Consider the following 19,894-nt stretch of genomic DNA (forward strand, 5'->3'; position numbering starts at 1 on the left):
TTACTTATGCTACTTAACTTACTTAACTTACTTACGCTACTTATGCTACTTAACTTACTTATGCTACTTAACTTACTTATGCTACTTAACTTACTTAACTTACTTATGCTACTTAACTTACTTATGCTACTTATGCTACTTAACTTACTTAACTTACTTATGCTACTTAACTTACGCTACTTATGCTACTTAACTTACTTATGCTACTTAACTTACTTATGCTACTTATGCTACTTAACTCACTTATGCTACTTAACTTACTTAACTTACTTATGCTACTTAACTTACTTATGCTACTTAACTTACTTATGCTACTTATGCTACTTAACTCACTTATGCTACTTAACTTACTTAACTTACTTATGCTACTTAACTTACTTATGCTACTTAACTTACGCTACTTATGCTACTTAACTTACTTATGCTACTTAACTTACTTAACTTACTTATGCTACTTAACTCACTTATGCTACTTAACTTACTTAACTTACTTATGCTACTTAACTTACTTATGCTACTTAACTTACTTATGCTACTTAACTTACTTATGCTACTTAACTTACTTAACTTACTTATGCTACTTAACTTACTTATGCTACTTAACTTACTTAACTTACTTATGCTACTTAACTTACTTATGCTACTTAACTTACTTATGCTTAAGCTACTTATTACCTTTTCAGCTAATAAAAGACTTCCAGAATGTCTCTATATGTCTGGCTTGGGATGTGAACCTGTGACCTGGTGCATAAGCCAACGACTTCTTTTGCCACCCTTGTATCTGGCAGAGCCATCACTTCTAACCAACTACTTTGTTCTTTGGGCGTATTTGTCTTTCCTCACTGAGAAATTTCATCCAAAAGGTCCCACATAAGTTTCGAACCAACATCCACCCATTCACTAACCGCTCCTCTATCTCTCCGCACTATCGGTGGAGACACACAGATGCCTGTTCTCCGGGCGTATTTGTCTTGCCGCTGAGGTGCAGTTATTTTTTTTGGTCCAAATCCCAAAATGACACGGTCAAATACGCAAAGAGAAGCGTCAAATGTGTACTTGCATTGGTGGCGCAGGAGGTTTGTTCACGACACGAAAGGGCCCCGTGTCTGGTTCAAGACCTGCTCGGTACTGAGGCATGCATGTGCAACCGTAAATAAAATAGGAATAGATGCCAATATAGGAATAGATGCCAAAATAGGAATAGATGCCAAAATAGGAATAAATACCAAAATAGTTGAGTAAACAGAATAAATAATTACGTGAATAAGGTAAATAACAATAAAGAAATAACAATTGTCTGCGTACAACTAATATACTATGTAAACACATACATAAACCATGGAATGAACTGCATATTTTTTACGACATGCTGTACTTTACTTTTTGGCTGAAATCTCTCAGCGGGGAAGACAAATACACCCGGAGACCAGGTGTAAGTGTGGGAGATAGAGGAGCGTTTGGGTAGTTGGGTAAACACAACAAATAGTTGCGTGAATAAGGTAAACAACAATGTACAGCCAATATACTATGTAAACACGTACATAAACCATGGAATGAAAGACAGTTAAGAAAGTAAATATAAAAGATAATAATTAATAAAATTAATGACATTTTATAAATATTTTTTAAATAAAATAAAATTTTTGAGGGTGTTCCGGGGGGCCGATGCGGGGAGATAGAGCGGTTGGTAGACGGTTTCTAACCAATCTTAAATCTCTATGATAAATCTTTTGTTCTGATATTCTACTGTTTGTTTCCTTAAACAAACAGGGTGTTGGTCTTAAAAAGTCACTGCTGCTCAGGATTGAACCAACATCTTACCATCACTCTGAAAAAAGTCAGAGTATAGCATGTCGAAAAAAATATGCCGTAAAAAAGCCAAAGAATTTACAATATGCCTTAAAAAATTCAATTTTATTTAAAAAATATATTTATAAAATTTCATTAATTTTTACACTTACTTTTATTTTTAGATTTACTTCTTTAACTATCTTTCATTCCATGGTTTATGGTTTGTGTTTACATATTATATTGGTTGTACGCATGCCTCCTTTGTTTTATTTGCCTTTAGGGTTATTTACGCAGCTATTTATTCTGTTTACGCAACTAATTTAGCATCTATTCCTATTTTAGCATTTATTCCTATTTTATTTACGATTCCTATTTTATGCACATGCCTCGGTACCGAGCAGGTCTTGAACCAGACACGGGGCCCTTTCGTGTCGTGAACAAACCTCCTGCGCCACCAATGCAAGTACACATTTGACGCTTCTCTTTGCGTATTTGACCGTTTCATTTTGGGATTTGGACCTAAACATAACTGAACCCTTCATATACTATGACTGTTTTTCCAGTCCGGCGGGCACGGGCTGTACGATAGCGTGTCAAAAAAAAATTAAAAACAGTCATAGTATAGCCTGTCGAAAAAAGTGAAAAACGGTCATAGTATAGCCTGTCGAAAAAGTGAAAAACAGTCATAGTATAGCCTGTCGAAAAAAGTGAAAAACGGTCATAGTATGTTATGTCGAAAACAGTCATAGTATACCACGTTGAAAAAAGTGAAAAACAGTCATAGTATACCATCCCAACAACCTGCAGGAAACAGAAGTAGAAAATTATGTTAAAATAGATTTTTAGCTTTGGCGATTAAAGGGTAGGTTCACAGTTTGTTGTAAAACAGTAGTACACTGAAACAGGCCGTAACATTCCCTCTGTTCATGTAATGCAGTTAGAGTTAGAGTTTGACAAATCAAGTGGTAATGGGAAATTAGTGTTATTTCTCTAAATCGTGCAATGCACATTTACAAGAAAATTATTTGGTGAAACTTTCCACAATTTCTGACCAAACAAAGCATTCAGTGATTGTGTGAATGCAGGAAGTTTGACATAATGTCTGTTTGAAAGATGAATCTGGCCTCACTTTGAGTGAAAACACAGGCTGCTGGGCCTCACTGAGGGATGGTTACGCCTCCATACTGTAGGTCAGAGACCTCCAAACCTTCAGCGTTTGCTTTTCTCACTCTGTCAAGCTTGATTATGAGACATTTCCCAAACAGTGAGCTCTCCCTGATGTGATGTCAGGTTGCTGTGAGGAGAAAAAGATCCGTTTTACTCCAATATGGGTAATTAAAAACACCACAGTAACTGGCTCTGATTGGCTTTCCTCACTAAATTAAGTTCTTCTCGTCAATACTAATGAATACATATTGTGTATCTTACACAGACTATTTGTATTATTTCAGCTTCCAACACAGCTTACAGTACAATCATGTAATTGTGTTTTAAAATGCGATACTGTAAATATACTCATATATAGATATGTATATCTTTATAGTAGAAGGTACAAGTACTGGGATATGGAGAGGTAGAACTCATGTCTGATGTGGGACATGAACATTATGTTTGAGGCTGATGAGTTTATTCAGAGGTGACTTTACTCAACCTGGAACCAGCCAGACGTCCTCCTCCCTCCTCTTCCTCTCAGGGATGTGGTCCACCTCTCTGTGTGGAGAAACTCTGGAGACAAATACAGCTGCCACCTGTGCATCCGTTTTCAAATATTATATAAAATGTTGTATTACACAACTGTTAAAATAAAAGATGATCATTTATAATATCTACTAACAGAAATACCTTTGAACCTTTTTACTGAAATGCTTCAAATATAAACCCGTAGGTTTCTGTTTTAAACGGTGATTTTTTTTTTTTTAATACTCCATAACATGAGTGGAATAAAGGGAAATCATACATAAACATCTCAAGTATTTATTGACTGTATTTACAACTGTACATTTCAAGCTATTGTATTTTCAGAAAGTACAGACTCAGTCAGCTGGTACCTGGTTAACACAGATGTTCTGCAGCCACAATTACTGCAGTTCACAGTAAATTAAGTATTTTAATGAGGAAAAGAAAACGGACAGAGACAATGAGCATTATCTCTCTTTAAAAGATCAACCAAAAATAATTCTAAATAGATAAATATGAGCACGAAATATGACGACGGCTTCACCAGATTTCAAACTGCTTGTCTTTCTTAAAGGATGTTCTGTCCACGATGTTGTTCCTGAAGAGTCTAGAGAGAGAGAGAGAGAAGAATATGATGGAACAGGATTCACTGCTCTGTGACAACAGCTGTGTGGATTAATGCCCGGTGCTCACCGTATGTCCATGGAGGGGTTGATGGAGACCAGCTGGAGTAAGATGTCAGTGGAAGCATCAGTGATGTTGTTGTGACTCAGACTGGAACACAGAGGAGCATTTGTGACTTTATAGATTCTGGTTTATTCATAGGGTTACTGTTTATCTTTGAGCTGACATGACTCCAGCTGTTGCTCTAACAAATCTTTTCTGAATGATAACCTGCGTCACATAGATTTCTGTCACATGAACACATTACAGATGGACACTCACTCCAGGACTTGTCCTTTGTGCAGATGTGTGCTGAGTTTGAGCAGCAGCTGGTCCGTGAGCTGACAGTGACTGAGGTCCAGCTCAGTCAGCCCCTCAGAGAACTCCAGCATCAGGGACAAAGCTCCACAGGCCCTCTGATCCAGTGTGGTGTGACTGAGGTCCAGCTCTCCACCCAGGGCTCCACAGAGGGACACTGCCCGTCTCACTGTGTCCCTCTCACTGTTCACAGGAACCAGGGACAGCAGCTGGAGGAGGACGGCTTTACTGGCTCTAAACAGGAGAAACAGAGCAGACTGTTGGGATGAAGAAACATGGAAACAAGCTGCTTCTCTGGTGTCTGTCTCATTCTGTGGTCTTTCCCACCTGAGGAGGACTCTGTCTAGGACAGGAAACAGCAGGTCCAGTCTGCTGTCCTCCACCTCACAGTCCTGCAGGATGAGCTCTGCTTTCTGGCTGCTGCGTCTCAGGATGGTGGAGACGGCCCTGCAGTCCTCAGCAGTGAGCCTGAGAGTCTCACTGACATCCAGCTCCACACAGGAGGAGCAGGACAGATCCAGCCTGTGCTGCACTGTCCTGAGCAGGTGGTCTGCTGCCCCCTGCTGGGCGTCAGAGGCAGCACAGCTGTGGACAAACCTCAGCAGCAGTTTCCGGTCAACACTGGAGGAAAAATACATCTAACAATCAAACAAATATATTCCTCTGTGAATTGTACCCTGAGTGTTGGAGCGTACTGATACTAATGTCTGACCTGATTTGAGAAACTTTGTCCAGCATAAAGAGGATGGACTCTACTTCCTCTGCTGGTACGGAGGTCCACAGGAGGTTCAGTTTAACTCCGTCACTGTGTCTGAGGGTGTAGAGCAGAGCAGCACAGTCCACCGAGTCCATCCCTCTGCAGGTCAGGTCGATCTCATGATGCAAAGACCTCAGTAAAGCGGGTACAACAGGAGCGGCTCCAGCTTTATGGATCTCTCTGATGGCGGTCAACACAAAGCTGGGAGAGAACCTGAAAGACACCAAGGATCTTTGTTTAGTGAGAACAAGCCACAACAACACGTATAGAAATGATTAAACAGGATGATAAAAAACCCAAATAGATCACCCTTTGAACACAATCCTGTCCAGAAAGGGAAGCAGATGTGTGACGCTCTCCTGTAAGAAGCGGTTCCTCCTCAGGTTCACCGTGATGGTGGGAGCTGACGACTGCTGAAGCAGATAGTGAAGAAGCTCCCAGTTCAGACAGAAGCTGCTCAGGTCTCCACCAACCTTACTCAAGAAGGACCGGGTCAAGTCCTTGTCCTGGATTTCATGGAGGAGGGAGAACAGCTGCTGGAAAGTCTTCTCACTCAGTCTGCAGATAGAAAACGTATGAAAATCTGTTAGAAGAGTCCAGGATGAATACATTACATCAGTGTGGAATATTTCTACCTGATTGTTAGAGGGCCATCATGAAGCAGCAGTGGGAGGAGACCCAGAGCAGGAGCACAGAACTCAGTCAGGTCTAACCGTGTGACTGTCCAGTATCTCAGCAGGGAGGCCAAACTACTGACGACCTTCAACGACGCTCTCTGTGACGGCTGGGCTTTCTGAGGAGAGAGAGAAAGCTCTTCGACAGCCAGCCGACGGACCACTTCCTTTCTTCTTACCCATCGACACAGTAGCAAGGCCATGTCGCTGGAAAGCCTGGAAATAAAGAAGAATGAAGTCACACAACTAACTGGACATTCGCAGTGGAAAGGATGGAGTCATAAGAACTAAAGGCAGTAAAGATATGAGTGCGTACCTCAGACTGTGTACTTGTGTTGCTCCTCTAAAGAGGAGGGAGGCTCCTCTGACAGACATCTTTCTGGGTGTGAGGATGAGATCCACTTCAGAGCCACAACGTCTGAGAACTGTCCCCACAGACCGGCAGGTTTTCCTGGGTAAGCCTCCCGTTAACCGGAGGGTGAAGCCCAGCAGCTGCAGCAGAGAGGACAACTGCTCGGCCTCCTCTCTGGATCTGACACAGATCAACGAACACACTGTCTGGAAGAAGTCTGGATCAGAGCTGAAACAAGATGGATGAAGTGTGAAACCAGCAGAGACACACTGCTGCATTATAAACCATCTCATGGACAATGTCTTTCATCAGGGGTGACATTTAGAGAAAACAGTGTGTGATGTAGTATTGGCTGTGATATCACACTAGATTAAAATACTGACAAATTATTATTCTTTATATACAGTATTCTTAAATATCCAGTATTTGTCAGAGTTACCTGAGCTGTGAGATGAAAGGCAGACACTGTAGGAAACTCCTCACTTCACTCTCTTCATGTGACCAGTCCATCAGCTTCACTTGTTTCTTCTCTGGTTGGAGTTTCAGCACTTCCAGGAGGATGGAGGTCTTTCTCTCTGAGAGGTCTATGGACCAGACTGAAGGAGCTGACTGGAGAACTGACTGTAATGATGGAAGGAGACTCACACCTGTTTCAGTCTCACAGTCCTTCAGGTGGGAGCACAGATCCAGCAGGAAACCACTCTGATATGTGTGATCATCATCATCATCATCATAATAATCCTTATTTAAAGGGAATGTTTCATATGAGCACACTGATGATATCAGCTCCAGCATCTTCTCTCCTCTCTGTTCTCTCTCTGCTGCTGCACAGAACAGATTCCCAAAGAACTTGATTCCTTTAGAATGATCTGACCAGCAATAAATACTGAAATAATAAAAGGAAACATTTAGTGATTTGATTTCATCTGCATGAATACAACAAGTCTCCACTGATGGACTCCATCTTGTACATGTCTGTACTGTAGACAATCTAATGACATTTTGACTGAACATCATGTCTGGACTTTTACTGACTCACAACACAAACACTCATCCTGTCTCTGAACTTCCTGCAGGTTTGCTTCCTACTGGTTTAGTTCACTTCATATCATTTGATTTGATGTAAGAGATTTGAGTGTAAAATAAATTCACAATATATAAATATAAATAGTGGAACAACAGCAGCGAGACAGAAGTTATACAACACAACTAAATGTTGATGATTCAGAGGACTGACATCTGTTTTTAATTCATTCATGTTTCAAATTACTGTGAAATCAAAGTGAAAGAGTTGCTTCCTGTTTAATGTACATAAACAATATGTTTTAATGTTTTCAGGGTTTATTTTTGATCTGCTGAGAAGTAAATAAAATAAAGCCAACAGCAGTTTTACCTGCAGGTTTATTCATTTGTGTATGATGTGTCTATATTTCTGTATGAGCAGGTATTATCAGGACTGAGCTCCATTGTTGTTATTATTAATATTCACATCCTTTATTATTCTCATCCAGGCAGAAGACTGTGACATGTTTCCAGACGTGTTACAGTTTAATATTTCACATATAAAGCTGTGCGCTCCCAAACTCTTTGCTCTGCTTTCCTGGTTTGGTCAGACAGAGACCTTCATGAAGACAAGTTAGCTTTACTGACGGTGATGTTTCATATTGAAGGTCAGACGACTAAAAGCATGAGTGAGTGGTTTGGCACGAGGTGCACTGGAGTAAGAGCATCATTATACTGACACTGTTCATTTATTGAATGGAGATCTACTTCTGAATGAAGAATCCATTCTGAATCACAACACCAACAATCTGACTGAAGCGTTTTAGTACTGTAGCTGGTCGTGGAGAAGTAAATATGATCCACTCTAGTTTAATAACTGTTGGGTTGTTTAATCTATAATAAAAACTCATGTTTTATCAAATCGTGTAAAGTAAAATGACCTTACCTGAGCTGTGAGATGAAAGGCAGACACTGTAGGAAACTCCTCACTTCACTCTCTTCATGTGACCAGTCCATCAGCTTCACTTGTTTCTTCTCTGGTTGGAGTTTCAGCACTTCCAGGAGGATGGAGGTCTTTCTCTTTGAGAGGTCTATGAACCAGACTGAAGGAGCTGACTGGAGAACTGACTGTAATGATGGAAGGAGACTCACACCTGTTTCAGTCTCACAGTCCTTCAGGTGGGAGCACAGATCCAGCAGGAAATAAATCTGATATGTGGGATCATCATCATCATCATCATCATAATAATCCTTATTTAAAGGGAATGTTTCATATGAGCACACTGATGATATCAGCTCCAGCATCTTCTCTCCTCTCTGTTCTCTCTCTGCTGCTGCACAGAACAGATTCCCAAAGAACTTGATTCCTTTAGAAGGATCTGACCAGTGAGGATAAATACTGAAATAATAAAAGGAAACATTTAGTGATTAGATTTCATCTGCATCAATATAACAAGTCTCTACTGATGGACTCCATCTTGTACATGTCTGTACTGTAGACAATCTAATGACATTTTGACTGAACATCATGTCTGGACTTTTACTGACTCACAACACAAACACTCATCCTGTCTCTGAACTTCCTGCAGGTTTGCTTCCTACTGGTTTAGTTCACTTCATATCATTTGATTTGATGTAAGAGATTTGAGTGTAAAATAAATTCACAATATATAAATATAAATAGTGGAACAACAGCAACGAGACAAAAGTTATACAACACAACAAAATGTTGATGATTCAGAGGACTGACATCTGTTTTTAATGTTTAAAATTACTGTGAAATATAATTAAAAGTATATAAAAATATGATTCACTTCATTTAATTATTCTCAAACAGGCAGAAGACTGTGATAACTGTGATGATAAAGTATTACTGAACTGAGAAATTGTATTCATCATTATCTCCATTATGTGTATTTGTGAATGACAATTAACTATTTTAGAAACACTGCAGATTATGAAACAGATTTTCGGATAAACCTCTGAAGAAGAAGCCACATGTTAAAAGTAAATATCCAGTATTTGTCAGAGTTACCTGAGCTGTGAGATAAAAGGCAGACACTGTAGGAAACTCCTCACTTCACTCTCTTCATGTGACCAGTCCATCAGCTTCACTTGTTTCTTCTCTGGTTGGAGTTTCAGCACTTCCAGGAGGATGGAGGTCTTTCTCTTTGAGAGGTCTATGGACCAGACTGAAGGAGCTGACTGGAGAACTGACTGTAATGATGGAAGGAGACTCACACCTGTTTTAGGATCATTAGAGTACAGGTCCAGGAGGAAGTCACACCATTTATTTTTAAAAGGGAATATTTGATATGTGCACACTGATGATAACAGCTCCAGCATCTTCTCTCCTCTCTGTTCTCTCTCTGCTGCTGCACAGAACAGAGTCCCAAAGAACTTGACTTCTTCTGAAGGTTCTGATGACTGAGGCACAAAACTGAAATAAAGAGGATTATAAAAACATGTGATGTACAGTTTTTATCAAACAAAACTCAACATTTCTCTAAACTGGAGTATAAAACTTCTTGTTTCTAGTAAAAACAGAAATGGTTAGAAAGGTAACCAGTTACCTGAGCTGTGAGATGAAAGGCAGACACTGTAGGAAACTCCTCACTTCACTCTCTTCATGTGAGCAGCCTCTCAGCTCCACTCGTTTCTTCTCTGGTTGGAGTTTCAGCACTTCCAGGAGGATGGAGGTCTTTCTCTCTGAGAGGTCTATGGACCAGACTGAAGGAGCTGACTGGAGAACTGACTGTAATGATGGAAGGAGACTCACACCTGTTTTAGGATCATTAGAGTACAGGTCCAGGAGGAAGTCACACCATTTATTTTTAAAAGGGAATATTTGATATGTGCACACTGATGATAACAGCTCCAGCATCTTCTCTCCTCTCTGTTCTCTCTCTGCTGCTGCACAGAACAGAGTCCCAAAGAACTTGACTTCTTCTGAAGGTTCTGATGACTGAGGCACAAAACTGAAATAAAGAGGATTATAAAAACATGTCATGTACAGTTTGTATCAATCAAAACTCAACATTTCTATAAACTGGAGTATAAAACTTCTTGTTTCTAGTAAAAACAGAAATGGTTAGAAAGGTAACCAGTTACCTGAGCTGTGAGATGAAAGGCAGACACTGTAGGAAACTCCTCACTTCACTCTCTTCATGTGAGCAGCCTCTCAGCTCCACTTGTTTCTTCTCTGGTTGGAGTTTCAGCACTTCCAGGAGGATGGAGGTCTTTCTCTCTGAGAGGTCTATGGACCAGACTGAAGGAGCTGACTGGAAAAGATCCCTCAGTTTTGGAATGACAGCTGAAAACCCTTTAGTCTTGACATGCTGATAAAGGTCAAGAAAGGTGTTATTTAAGTCAGTGGTGACAGAAAACAATGAGATGAGCGTCTTCACTTCATTGAGAAAGCTTTCTCCTTTGTGAAGTGCTGCTTTCAGGCATAAATCCAGTAACAGCTGCTTCTCCTCCCTCTCCAGTGTCCGTTGCTCCTGGTCCTGTAATGCCGGACCTCTGTGTGTCATCCTGAAGCTGCATGATAACAAACGGATGTATCAAACAGTACATGTACGGTAAAACTCTTTAGCATTCACAGTTGTAAACAGACACAATGTTGACACTGTGCTGATGTTAGATATGATCTATGACACGTAAACAAGCTTTACTGCATTAAGCCTCTGTTGTACTTTCCACAAGGACGGTCGCACGGATATGAGCCGACGAGGACGTGTGAGAATGAGCATTTCTAATGCTGCAATGAATGATATTAGAAATACATGAAAGTTTACTTTACTGCTGTGTATTAAGTCTCCACCTTAATGCTGATCCACACATCTGCATTAAGGTGGAGACCTCCCACCAAAGAATCAACGGTTTTACAAAAGGATCACATTTAAAGTGTGTGGAATCAGCATCGCGTCAGAACAGAAGCTACATACCTGAGTGAGCTGATGTGTGGCAAAGCCTCTAAGAGAGACGTGCACAGACTCTGGCAGACTGGAGCTTCTCTCTCCCAGTGGAGGCAGACGTTAACCTTGGTAGGAATCCTCTGCATGACTCTCACTGCTCTTTCAAACAGCTGTCTTCGACCCTCAACTGGAAGGTGCAACTGATTTCCATCAAGGCCAAGTAAGCTGATGTGGTCCATCTGCCCTTCACTCAGAAGCAAAACCCTCCACAGCTGCAGCAGCAGAGGGTCACACCTTTAATATGAAGAAATATCAGAGACCACTTCCTCATTATTAAAATAACCGAGTAGAGAAACAGTAAAGGATTATAAAAAAGTGTTTATGCACAGATGTTACAGCTAAATTGAATTGAATATTTCGTCATCCTCAATACGTCTTGGATTAAATCATGAAAATAAGTGGTTACACATGAAGAAGAACAGTTCAATTGTACTTAACTAGATGTGTTGTAACCATAACAGTCATTTGACACATAAAACACATGCTCACTTATACCTTTGGACGTTTTTAAGGCATCCAAATAGTTGTCTCATTCCTTGTTCTGATACCATGACATCCTCAAGGTTCAGCGATATTTTCCTCTCCGTCGACTGAGCGACCACATAGGCCACAGCACAGCAGGAGTGAGGGTCCAGACTCTCTCCACTGAGATCCAGATGGTAGTCCAGCTTGTCCAGGAGGTACATGCATGCTTCAGGACACTGGGACTCATACAAGCACTGGCATAGGAACAGTGTGTCCACATCAAGCCCACTGTCCTCAGGCTCAGCCTCATCTGTCTCACACAATGTGTCGATCATTTCCTTAAAGAACCAGTTTGATGTATTCTTGAGCTCCTGAGCTGGAACCCGACACTTCATGAGACTCGGGCTCTTCACATTCAACAATCTACACATGAAAGGGATCAGATGTTTCATGTGTTTCTTCTCCTCAGTGAGGCATTGCTGAAACACATCCTTGATTTGACCTCGATCTGGATTCTTCAAGAGCCACAGCGCTGCAAAAAACTCCTGCATGGTGTAATGGAGAAATGCATATGTGGTGGGTCTCTCCGTGGGGCCGACTTTGATAACAAGTCGATTCAGGAAGGAAAGGACACAGCTGTCTTCACAGGGACGTTCTGTCAAGTTCACCGTTTTTCCTTCAGTTGCATGAAAAGCAACCTCAGCCAAAGATAGTATTTCATCCCACTTGGTGTTGATGAAGGAATTTAGATCTTTGTTTTCCGTTTGGCTGTTGATCTGAAGGCAATGGCGAACAATATTGATGTAGATGTCAGCTATACTGCACGGCTGTGGAGAGTCTTCTGGTGTCTCCGATGAAAAGCAGACAGACACCATCAGTGCATACATTGGGACATGGCATAGAGTGAACAACTCCAAGTTGCTCAAAACCTTCTTCTGTTCCTCTCCGAGCATTGCAGATAAGTATGTTTTTATGGCCTGCTCATTAAAGCCTTTCACCTCCACTCTGACAAAGTCTTCATAAGGAGAGTCTTCTTTATTATCATCATCCGGTCTCAAAGTCACAATGATCTTGGCATCAGGCAGAAGGTCCTTCTCTAAAATCTTCTCCACCACTGATGGATGGTGAGACAAATTTGTGATTCCATCAAAAATGAGCGTGACATTGTCAGAGTCGTTCTTTATGTCCTGTAAAACCTCTTCTTTGCCTTCATCTGGTTCACTGAACTCACCGAAGAGAAGATCCTCCAAGTTCTTGATGTCGGATTTTTTTCTCATGTCAAAGTAAAACATGTAATCAAGCTCCTCGTTGTCTCTTTCTGCCCACAGTTTCAACATTTGGTGAGTGACTGCTGTCTTTCCAATCCCAGGTTTACCAACCAACAGTATGTTTCTACCTTTTTTCAGCAGGTCACTGGGGGAAGTTTCTGCTTTGTTCTCTGGGATGTACGTCCTTAACTTTTTAGGGCGACTCTTCTTGCCTTTCCTGCTCTTGAAGTTCTTGACTTTAACTGGAGAAGAATTGTTTTGTGTGTCTAACACAAGTGACGTGTACGATAGATCGGGCTTATTGTTTCCGTCAAACAGATTTTTGTTTTTCGACCAAAACCGATTTGATATTTTTTGTGCTTTTGACTTCAACTTTGCTTGATATCTGTGGCACGCCCTTGAACCTAAAATAAAAACAAAAGTGAGTGAATAAATATAATATATATATATATATATATATATATATATATATATATATATATATATAAATACTACAGTACAGTATTTGCACACAGACACATTAAAGGGTAACTTTGGTATTTTTCAACCTGGAGCATATTTTCCCATGTTTTTGTGTCCAAGTGACTAATGGGGACAATCTTTTTTAATTGGTCCAGTATCAGAGAACCCTGGGGGTACCCAGATATGTCAGATATGTGTGGTGAATTAAAAACCACAATATTTACCTCTGAGTAGAAGTATAAAGTAGAAAATAGAAATACTCAAATAAAAGTTAAGCATCTTATTGACAGCTATAGTTACTGTCCATTGTATTTGTTACTTTTGTTTTGTTTCTTACCTATTTGTTACGCGTTTAAAATAGATAAATTAAAATAAAGTGGAACAACTAGTTGTCACTGTCTACATGAATGACTGTATGAAAATAATGCACGAAAGGCATATTGTTTGTTTTCATGATCTCCTTTCCTTGGGTAAAGGATGGTGCAGTGTATCCTAAGCTAAAGGAGATAAGAAAGGAAGCATTGACGGTGTGATCGCATTACAGTCCGTTCAGCAGCTGACGTTTGCAGCGTTCTCCCTCAATACTAAACCAGTTTAAAACACTGTTGTTCCCATTAGTCACAAAAACATGGGAAAATAGGTTGAGAAATACCAAAGTTACATCAAATCAGCCCCATAAAGCTAAATAATAAAGATGTAACACACTATCAGTTAGAACTGGGCTTTCACATACCTTTTAAGTAGCTTGTATTTAGTGGGTCTTCGTTGAAGGAAAAGCAGCTGATCCAGTAGTGCAGGTCCTTCTCTAAGGTCCTCCCTTTCGTCACGTCAAGAATGCAGAGGAACTGGTAGCAGGCATCTTCCCCCGAGTTTATGACCAAGTTCAGTATTTTCCTGCGTTTATCGTAGTCAGTTCGCTCTGCCTCTATTACGCAAACCAGCTCATCACTCAAAATGCCCTTCTGATTCAAGTTCTCCAGAATCACTGAGAGACTCTTTAATTTTCCCACGAGAGATAATTTGGCACTTTTGACGTATTCTAATGCAGACTGTGTTGTACAAGCCATGTCTCCTTACTTCTGTGTGTTCTGCACACGGATCCAACTTCAATGATCTGGAGAACAAAATAAAAGCTTACATAAAAAGTTAATTACAACAATGATTCTGACTGTGATGTATGAACTATTATGTAAAACCTCTCAAATCTTTCAGAGTAACTTATCTAAACATCATGCAGCTGATGCAACATTTAAAAGCTGATCAATTCCAAGATGTCTTTCTGAAGAATGTGCTTCCCAAGATAAGAGAGTCTTATATTTACATATGTATTTACATTACGTACATCAGACACACTTACACATCATTGTGGACCACACTGAACACATGCAGGCTGTATATCAGACACACGTACACAGAGGCCTCAAAGTTCCCCCTGACGAGAGACTCCATCAGCTCCTCATTGCCTTTAGTTGTGATTTCCCTGATGACAAGAAAAATGAATGAGATGAAAACATACTTTTTTACCTCTTATGCACTTTTTCAGGTGAAGAAAACAACCTAAGATGTTGTTTCAAGTATTTATTCTCTTAAAAAAACAAAGTATTGATCATCAACTAAACATAACACAGTACATGACAGTGTTATTTTCAATAAACATGCAAATATACAACATTATTTAACACATGGGTCTCTGTCAAAGGTTAATGTGAGACAACATTCGGTTTTCAGACAAACATCCTGTTTTCTAAATAAGATGCCAACAAAGTGTTTATAAATATTGCATATATGGAAATAAGAATTATATTACATTAAGTATAAAACATGTTACCTGCATCTCGTGAGTAAAGGCAAAAATACACCTAAATTGTGCATGAAGCGTCTTTATTCTTTGATTTGAGGGTTGCTGGAAAGATATTAAAATGAATAATACCTGACTGAGAGCCAATTAAGATATTTTACTAAGTAAAAACTCTGAACTGAATTTGTACCTTCAAATAGCAAATTTCTAAGGTGCTATAAAAATGTTTTTCTAAATAATTCAAAACAATGACATACTGTATATGCTTAGGACAAAAAGGCTAATATCACAATGTTTGAGGTGCTATAAGAAGTATTTTCTCAATAATTCCAAAAAAATACTGATGTATATGTGTTCAGGATATCGTTGACTCATTCCATAGAGAAAATCTGACATTTTTACTGTATGAATTAAGAGATATTTCAAAGCAAAAGTCATACATTTGAACCGAGAAACAGGTACATTTCTGAATATTTGAAGCGTTGTAAAAAGTATTTTCTCAATAAATATATCTCTTGAAATATCTCTTAATTGGTACAGTAAAAATGACAGATTTTCAGTATGGGTGGAGTCAACAATGCCCTAATTACATATACATCAGTCATTGTATGGAATTATTGAGAAAATACTTTATAGCACATCAAATATTCGGTTATTCGATATTTTTTCAGTCCAAATGTATGACTTTTACATTGAAATATCTCCTAATTGGTACAGTAAAAATGTCTGATTTTCAGTATGGGTGGAGTCAACAATAACCTGATTACATATACATATGTCATTGTATGAAATTATTGAGAATAATAGTTTTATAACACCTTAAAAATGTCAGAAATGATTTGAACTGTACTGTTTGAAGGTACAATTTCAGTTGTTTGTACTTCATAAATTATCTTAATTGTATTAATTATCTTAATAATCTTAATTAAGAAGTTTGATTTTTGGATGTGGTCAGAAATGTGCTGAACACATACATATCAGTAAGTCAGATATTATTCATTTAATTATTTTTCCAGTAACCCTGAAATCAAAGAATAGACACTTAATCCACAATTTAGTTGTATTTTCCCTTTAACTCACGATATGCAGGTAACATGTTTTATACTTAATGTTAATATAATTAATTTAATCTTATTTCCACATATGCAATTTGTATATACGCTTAGTTGACATCTTATTTTGAAAACCGGATGTTGTCTCACGTTAATCGTTCCGCTAACTTTGCAAAGTCCTTCGTGTGTGTGTGTGTGTGTGTGTGTGTGTGTGTGTGTGTGTGTGTGTGTGTGTGTGTGTGTGTGTGTGTGTGTGTGTGTGTGTGTGTGTGTGCTGTTTGAATGCGTTTACCGTGAATTTCAGCATATAGGCGCACTCAAATTCAAAAAGTGTCTGCTGAGTTGAGCGCAGTTTTGTCAAAGTACTGAGTTGTTAGTGAACTGAAACAGTCCTCAATCTGAAACAAAGAGGTTTACATGAGCTACTAAAGTAAGGAATGGACATATTTCTAAACATTGTAGTCAATACAGGTTATCTAAAATGATTAGTCTTTGGACAATGCCACTGGCAACAAAAGAGTAGACCTCTGTGGTCTGTTCCTCTTGAGATCCCTTTAAAAACACGGTTCTTCTACGGTTCTTCTACGCTCTACCAGTACCGTCCATGAGCAGTTATCTCTCCTGTGAGGCCCGGTGGGAGCCTCTCATCCCTCGGTGAGGTGAACTGGGTTTCTCTCTGTGTCAGCCGGTCCGAACCGAACAGCCTCATGCACGCACGATGTCTGAACGTTTCCTGGATTGTTTGTACTTTCACTTCCTCAGACACTCCCGATGCTGGAAGAGACCACAAGAGGTCGCTGTTGGACCAGCAGACAACAACTCTACTGTTATAAATGACACACACGTTTCTTCAGTTTACTCTGCTGACTTAAAGAGTCTGAGATCTTCATATGAACTAAAACACAGTCAGAAAACAACCAACATGTATATTTATGTATAAATATATGATATATGCAGAGTTAGTTTGGAAATACAAAGCTCTGCATGGAGGTCTGTGGAAACAGATCAAGCAGTAAAGAGAGTATTTTTGCTCTTCATGAGGATTCATGTGTACAACTGCCACACAGTTACCGTTTCCCCTCACACGCATGGAGACGTGCATGTACTTGCACGTCTCCACCAGTCCCTTTGTCCCAGTTCTGGCTCGACGTGGGAGCGTGCAGGACAAGTGGGCGGACCGGCTGAGAGAGTCTGCTCAGAGGGCAAAGTCTCTACTGAGGAGCCTCCTGCAGGAACGGAGGAAACACAGAGGCAGAGATATCGCTGATTTATATATCACAGGTTTATATATTACCGATCCTGCAGAAACATGACGGAGATGTCTGAGAAGAAAGCCGTCTTGTTCAACTTCTGGGGAGTGGTCGTGTCGTCCAGGCCTCGCGCAGTGTTACAGAAGCTGGAGGAGTTACACAAGCTGCCAGGGTGAGAAGAGACACTGTTACGCAACAAGTCACTGAAAACAACAGAACGATTTAAACACATGTACTGCAGGAGGTTTCTGTCGCTGTGTCAGATGTTTTCATGAATCTTTATAATAAATAGTGTTACCAGTCTGAACACGTTTAGACAGCGCGGGTGCACAACGTCCAAAGGTTCAAGAAGTGTTTCAGCATTCATTATGTAACACCTGATAAGCTGTTACTCCAGTGATCATTAGTTTATTCTACTCTGTAGTCTTCAGTGGTCATTGTATCGGCTTGCAACGCTACATGAATGTTCTGACCCACTTAGAAGTGTTCAGTACATCCAGTTGAGTTCGGAGGATTGTCTGTTGTTGTGTCTTTGCTCCCTACATTTCATTTCTCACATTTTATTTGACATTATATCGTCTAACAAACGATTCTTTATGGCTGGCTTTGTGCTGCATTAAGATTAAGACTGGAGCTAATCTATCAACACGTTGATTATTTTCTTAATGAGTGGGCGTGTCTCTGTGCTGTCCAGTGGCTTCCTGTCCGGAGTGGCGTCCCTGAAGGACGGAGCCATGAGCCGGGCGGAGAGAGGCCAGCTCACCCTTTCTCAGGTGGGTGACGAGTCTTTGAGGTCCACTGAGTGTTTCACCGCCTCCTTCATCCTTTTAAACCATGTGTGCGCAGATGATCCCGGCCTTCGAGGCGGAGTGCGTGAAGGAGGCCGGGGGCAAAGGTGTGACTCTGCCGTCTGATTGGTCAGCGGGACGCCTGCTGGAGGAGCTCAGAGAGGCGATGATGGACGTCCAACCAGCCGTGCTGAAGACAGCTGCCAGTCTGCGTCACCGTGGTACAAACGTGCATCAGTAGATCTGTTCAGAAGCTGCATTCTCTCTAGTGTCCACCAGGGGGCGACTCCTCTGGTTGTATAGAAGTCTAGTCTAAAGTGACTCTACTTCTCTCTTGATTTATTCCCTCAGTAAACATTGTAAACATGAGTTTATGGTCTCAATCTCTAGTTTACAGTATTCTTCAATACAGCATGATGCTCATTTATGCTCCATTTAGAGTCAAACAGACCATAAAGACATACAAACAATACACATATGCACACATTTATTTTGCATTTTCAGAATAAAGTTCAACTTTCAGTACTTCAGGTGAATGAACTCAGGTAAACTTCCTTCCATCCCATCAGGGTTACTGACAGCCGTCCTGGCCAATCACTGGCTAGATGACGTCGCCGCTGGAGGCGGTCCGGCCCGCCTCCTCTCTCAGCTGGGGTCCCACTTCGACCTGGTCCTCCAGTCCTGTCGCTCAGGTCACAGGGTCCCAGAGCCCGCCTCGTTCCGCTCCGCTCTGCAGCACCTGGGAGTGACATCACAACAGGTAGACCCCCCCCCCCCCCGAGCACACCGGCGGTGTTCAGACGCGTTTGTGAATGAACACTCAGCATCGTCGCCCTGTGGGTGTCGTTTCAGGCTCTGTGGTTGGATGCGGATGAGGAGGGTGTGGCGGCCGCAGAGGGAGCCGGGATGAAGGCCATCTTGGTGGAAAACCTGGAGGACGCTCTGAACAAACTGGCCAGCTTTACTGGAGTTCAGGTGTGGACCGGAGCGCTTTTATCTCTCGCTTCTGGAACGTGGATGGAAGTCATCATCTGAATGACATCAGTCCTCCCGTGTGACCGTGACTGTGTGTGTGACTGTGTGTGTGACTGTGTGTGTGTGTGTGTGTGTTTCAGGCTGTGGGAGCAGAGAGTCCTCCACCATCCTGCAGCCCTGATGACGTGTCACATGGATACATCACCATCAGGGTAACACACAGTCCTAGCAAAGAATACATAAGTAAATTAATCAATTATGAATAATGAATCAAGTAAATTAATACGTGTGGAAATAATTTTAAATACTTAGAAGTATTCTTTTATATTTCATTTATTCCTCTTTTATATTTCTACATTTATTTTCTTATCTATTCTTCATGACTCCATAGAAATGCTGTATTCTTGTGACATTATTCTTAATAATTCCTGTGTGTGTGTGTGTGTGTGTGTGTGTGTGTGTGTGTGTGTGTCAGCCTGGTGTGAGGACTCATTATGTGGAGATGGGTTCAGGTCCACCAGTGGTTCTGTGTCACGGCTTCCCTGAGAGCTGGTACTCCTGGAGGTACCAGGTAACACCCGTCCTGTTAACAACCGGAGAGCACAATGATGACGCTCACTGTTCG

The 19,894-nt window shown here is 40.7% G+C and overlaps 2 protein-coding genes across 4 annotated transcripts in view; one reads left to right on the forward strand and one right to left on the reverse strand.

Moving 5' to 3' along the window:
• Positions 1–3,749: 3,749 nt before the first annotated feature.
• Positions 3,750–17,041, reverse strand: LOC137878925 (uncharacterized). Of its 3 annotated transcripts, none has more exons than XM_068719440.1 (19): positions 16,856–17,041; positions 16,549–16,654; positions 14,764–14,886; positions 14,140–14,520; positions 11,707–13,348; positions 11,182–11,445; positions 10,346–10,774; positions 9,808–10,212; positions 9,270–9,674; positions 8,181–8,633; positions 6,672–7,118; positions 6,197–6,460; positions 5,842–6,096; positions 5,516–5,764; positions 5,162–5,419; positions 4,777–5,070; positions 4,414–4,683; positions 4,162–4,242; positions 3,750–4,075 (listed from the first exon to the last, which is right to left on the reverse strand). In XM_068719440.1, the coding sequence occupies exons 4-19, from the start codon at positions 14,471–14,473 to the stop codon at positions 4,009–4,011; spliced, it is 6,117 nt and encodes a 2,038-aa protein (XP_068575541.1). In that variant the 5' UTR covers positions 14,474–14,520; positions 14,764–14,886; positions 16,549–16,654; positions 16,856–17,041; the 3' UTR covers positions 3,750–4,008. The 3 variants fall into 3 exon arrangements, with proteins under 3 accessions (XP_068575541.1, XP_068575542.1, XP_068575543.1); XM_068719441.1 differs by having other exon boundaries at positions 16,782–17,041; XM_068719442.1 differs by lacking the exon at positions 9,270–9,674.
• Positions 17,042–17,419: 378 nt separating this feature from the next.
• ephx2 (epoxide hydrolase 2, cytoplasmic) overlaps positions 17,420–19,894 on the forward strand; it is a 5,967-nt gene continuing 3,492 nt past the window's right edge. Inside the window, exons 1-7 of the mRNA XM_068719239.1 lie at positions 17,420–17,678; positions 18,201–18,279; positions 18,353–18,515; positions 18,864–19,054; positions 19,147–19,269; positions 19,410–19,481; positions 19,745–19,840. Of these exons, the coding sequence (XP_068575340.1) occupies positions 17,566–17,678; positions 18,201–18,279; positions 18,353–18,515; positions 18,864–19,054; positions 19,147–19,269; positions 19,410–19,481; positions 19,745–19,840 (837 nt within the window). The 5' untranslated portion in view covers positions 17,420–17,565. The remainder of the gene's footprint in view (positions 17,679–18,200; positions 18,280–18,352; positions 18,516–18,863; positions 19,055–19,146; positions 19,270–19,409; positions 19,482–19,744; positions 19,841–19,894) is intronic.

This window comes from Cebidichthys violaceus, unplaced genomic scaffold (genome assembly GCF_023349555.1).
Source record: "Cebidichthys violaceus isolate CVI_PGR_0920_01 unplaced genomic scaffold, fCebVio1.0.p SCAF_24, whole genome shotgun sequence".
Lineage (NCBI taxonomy): Eukaryota > Metazoa > Chordata > Actinopteri > Perciformes > Stichaeidae > Cebidichthys > Cebidichthys violaceus.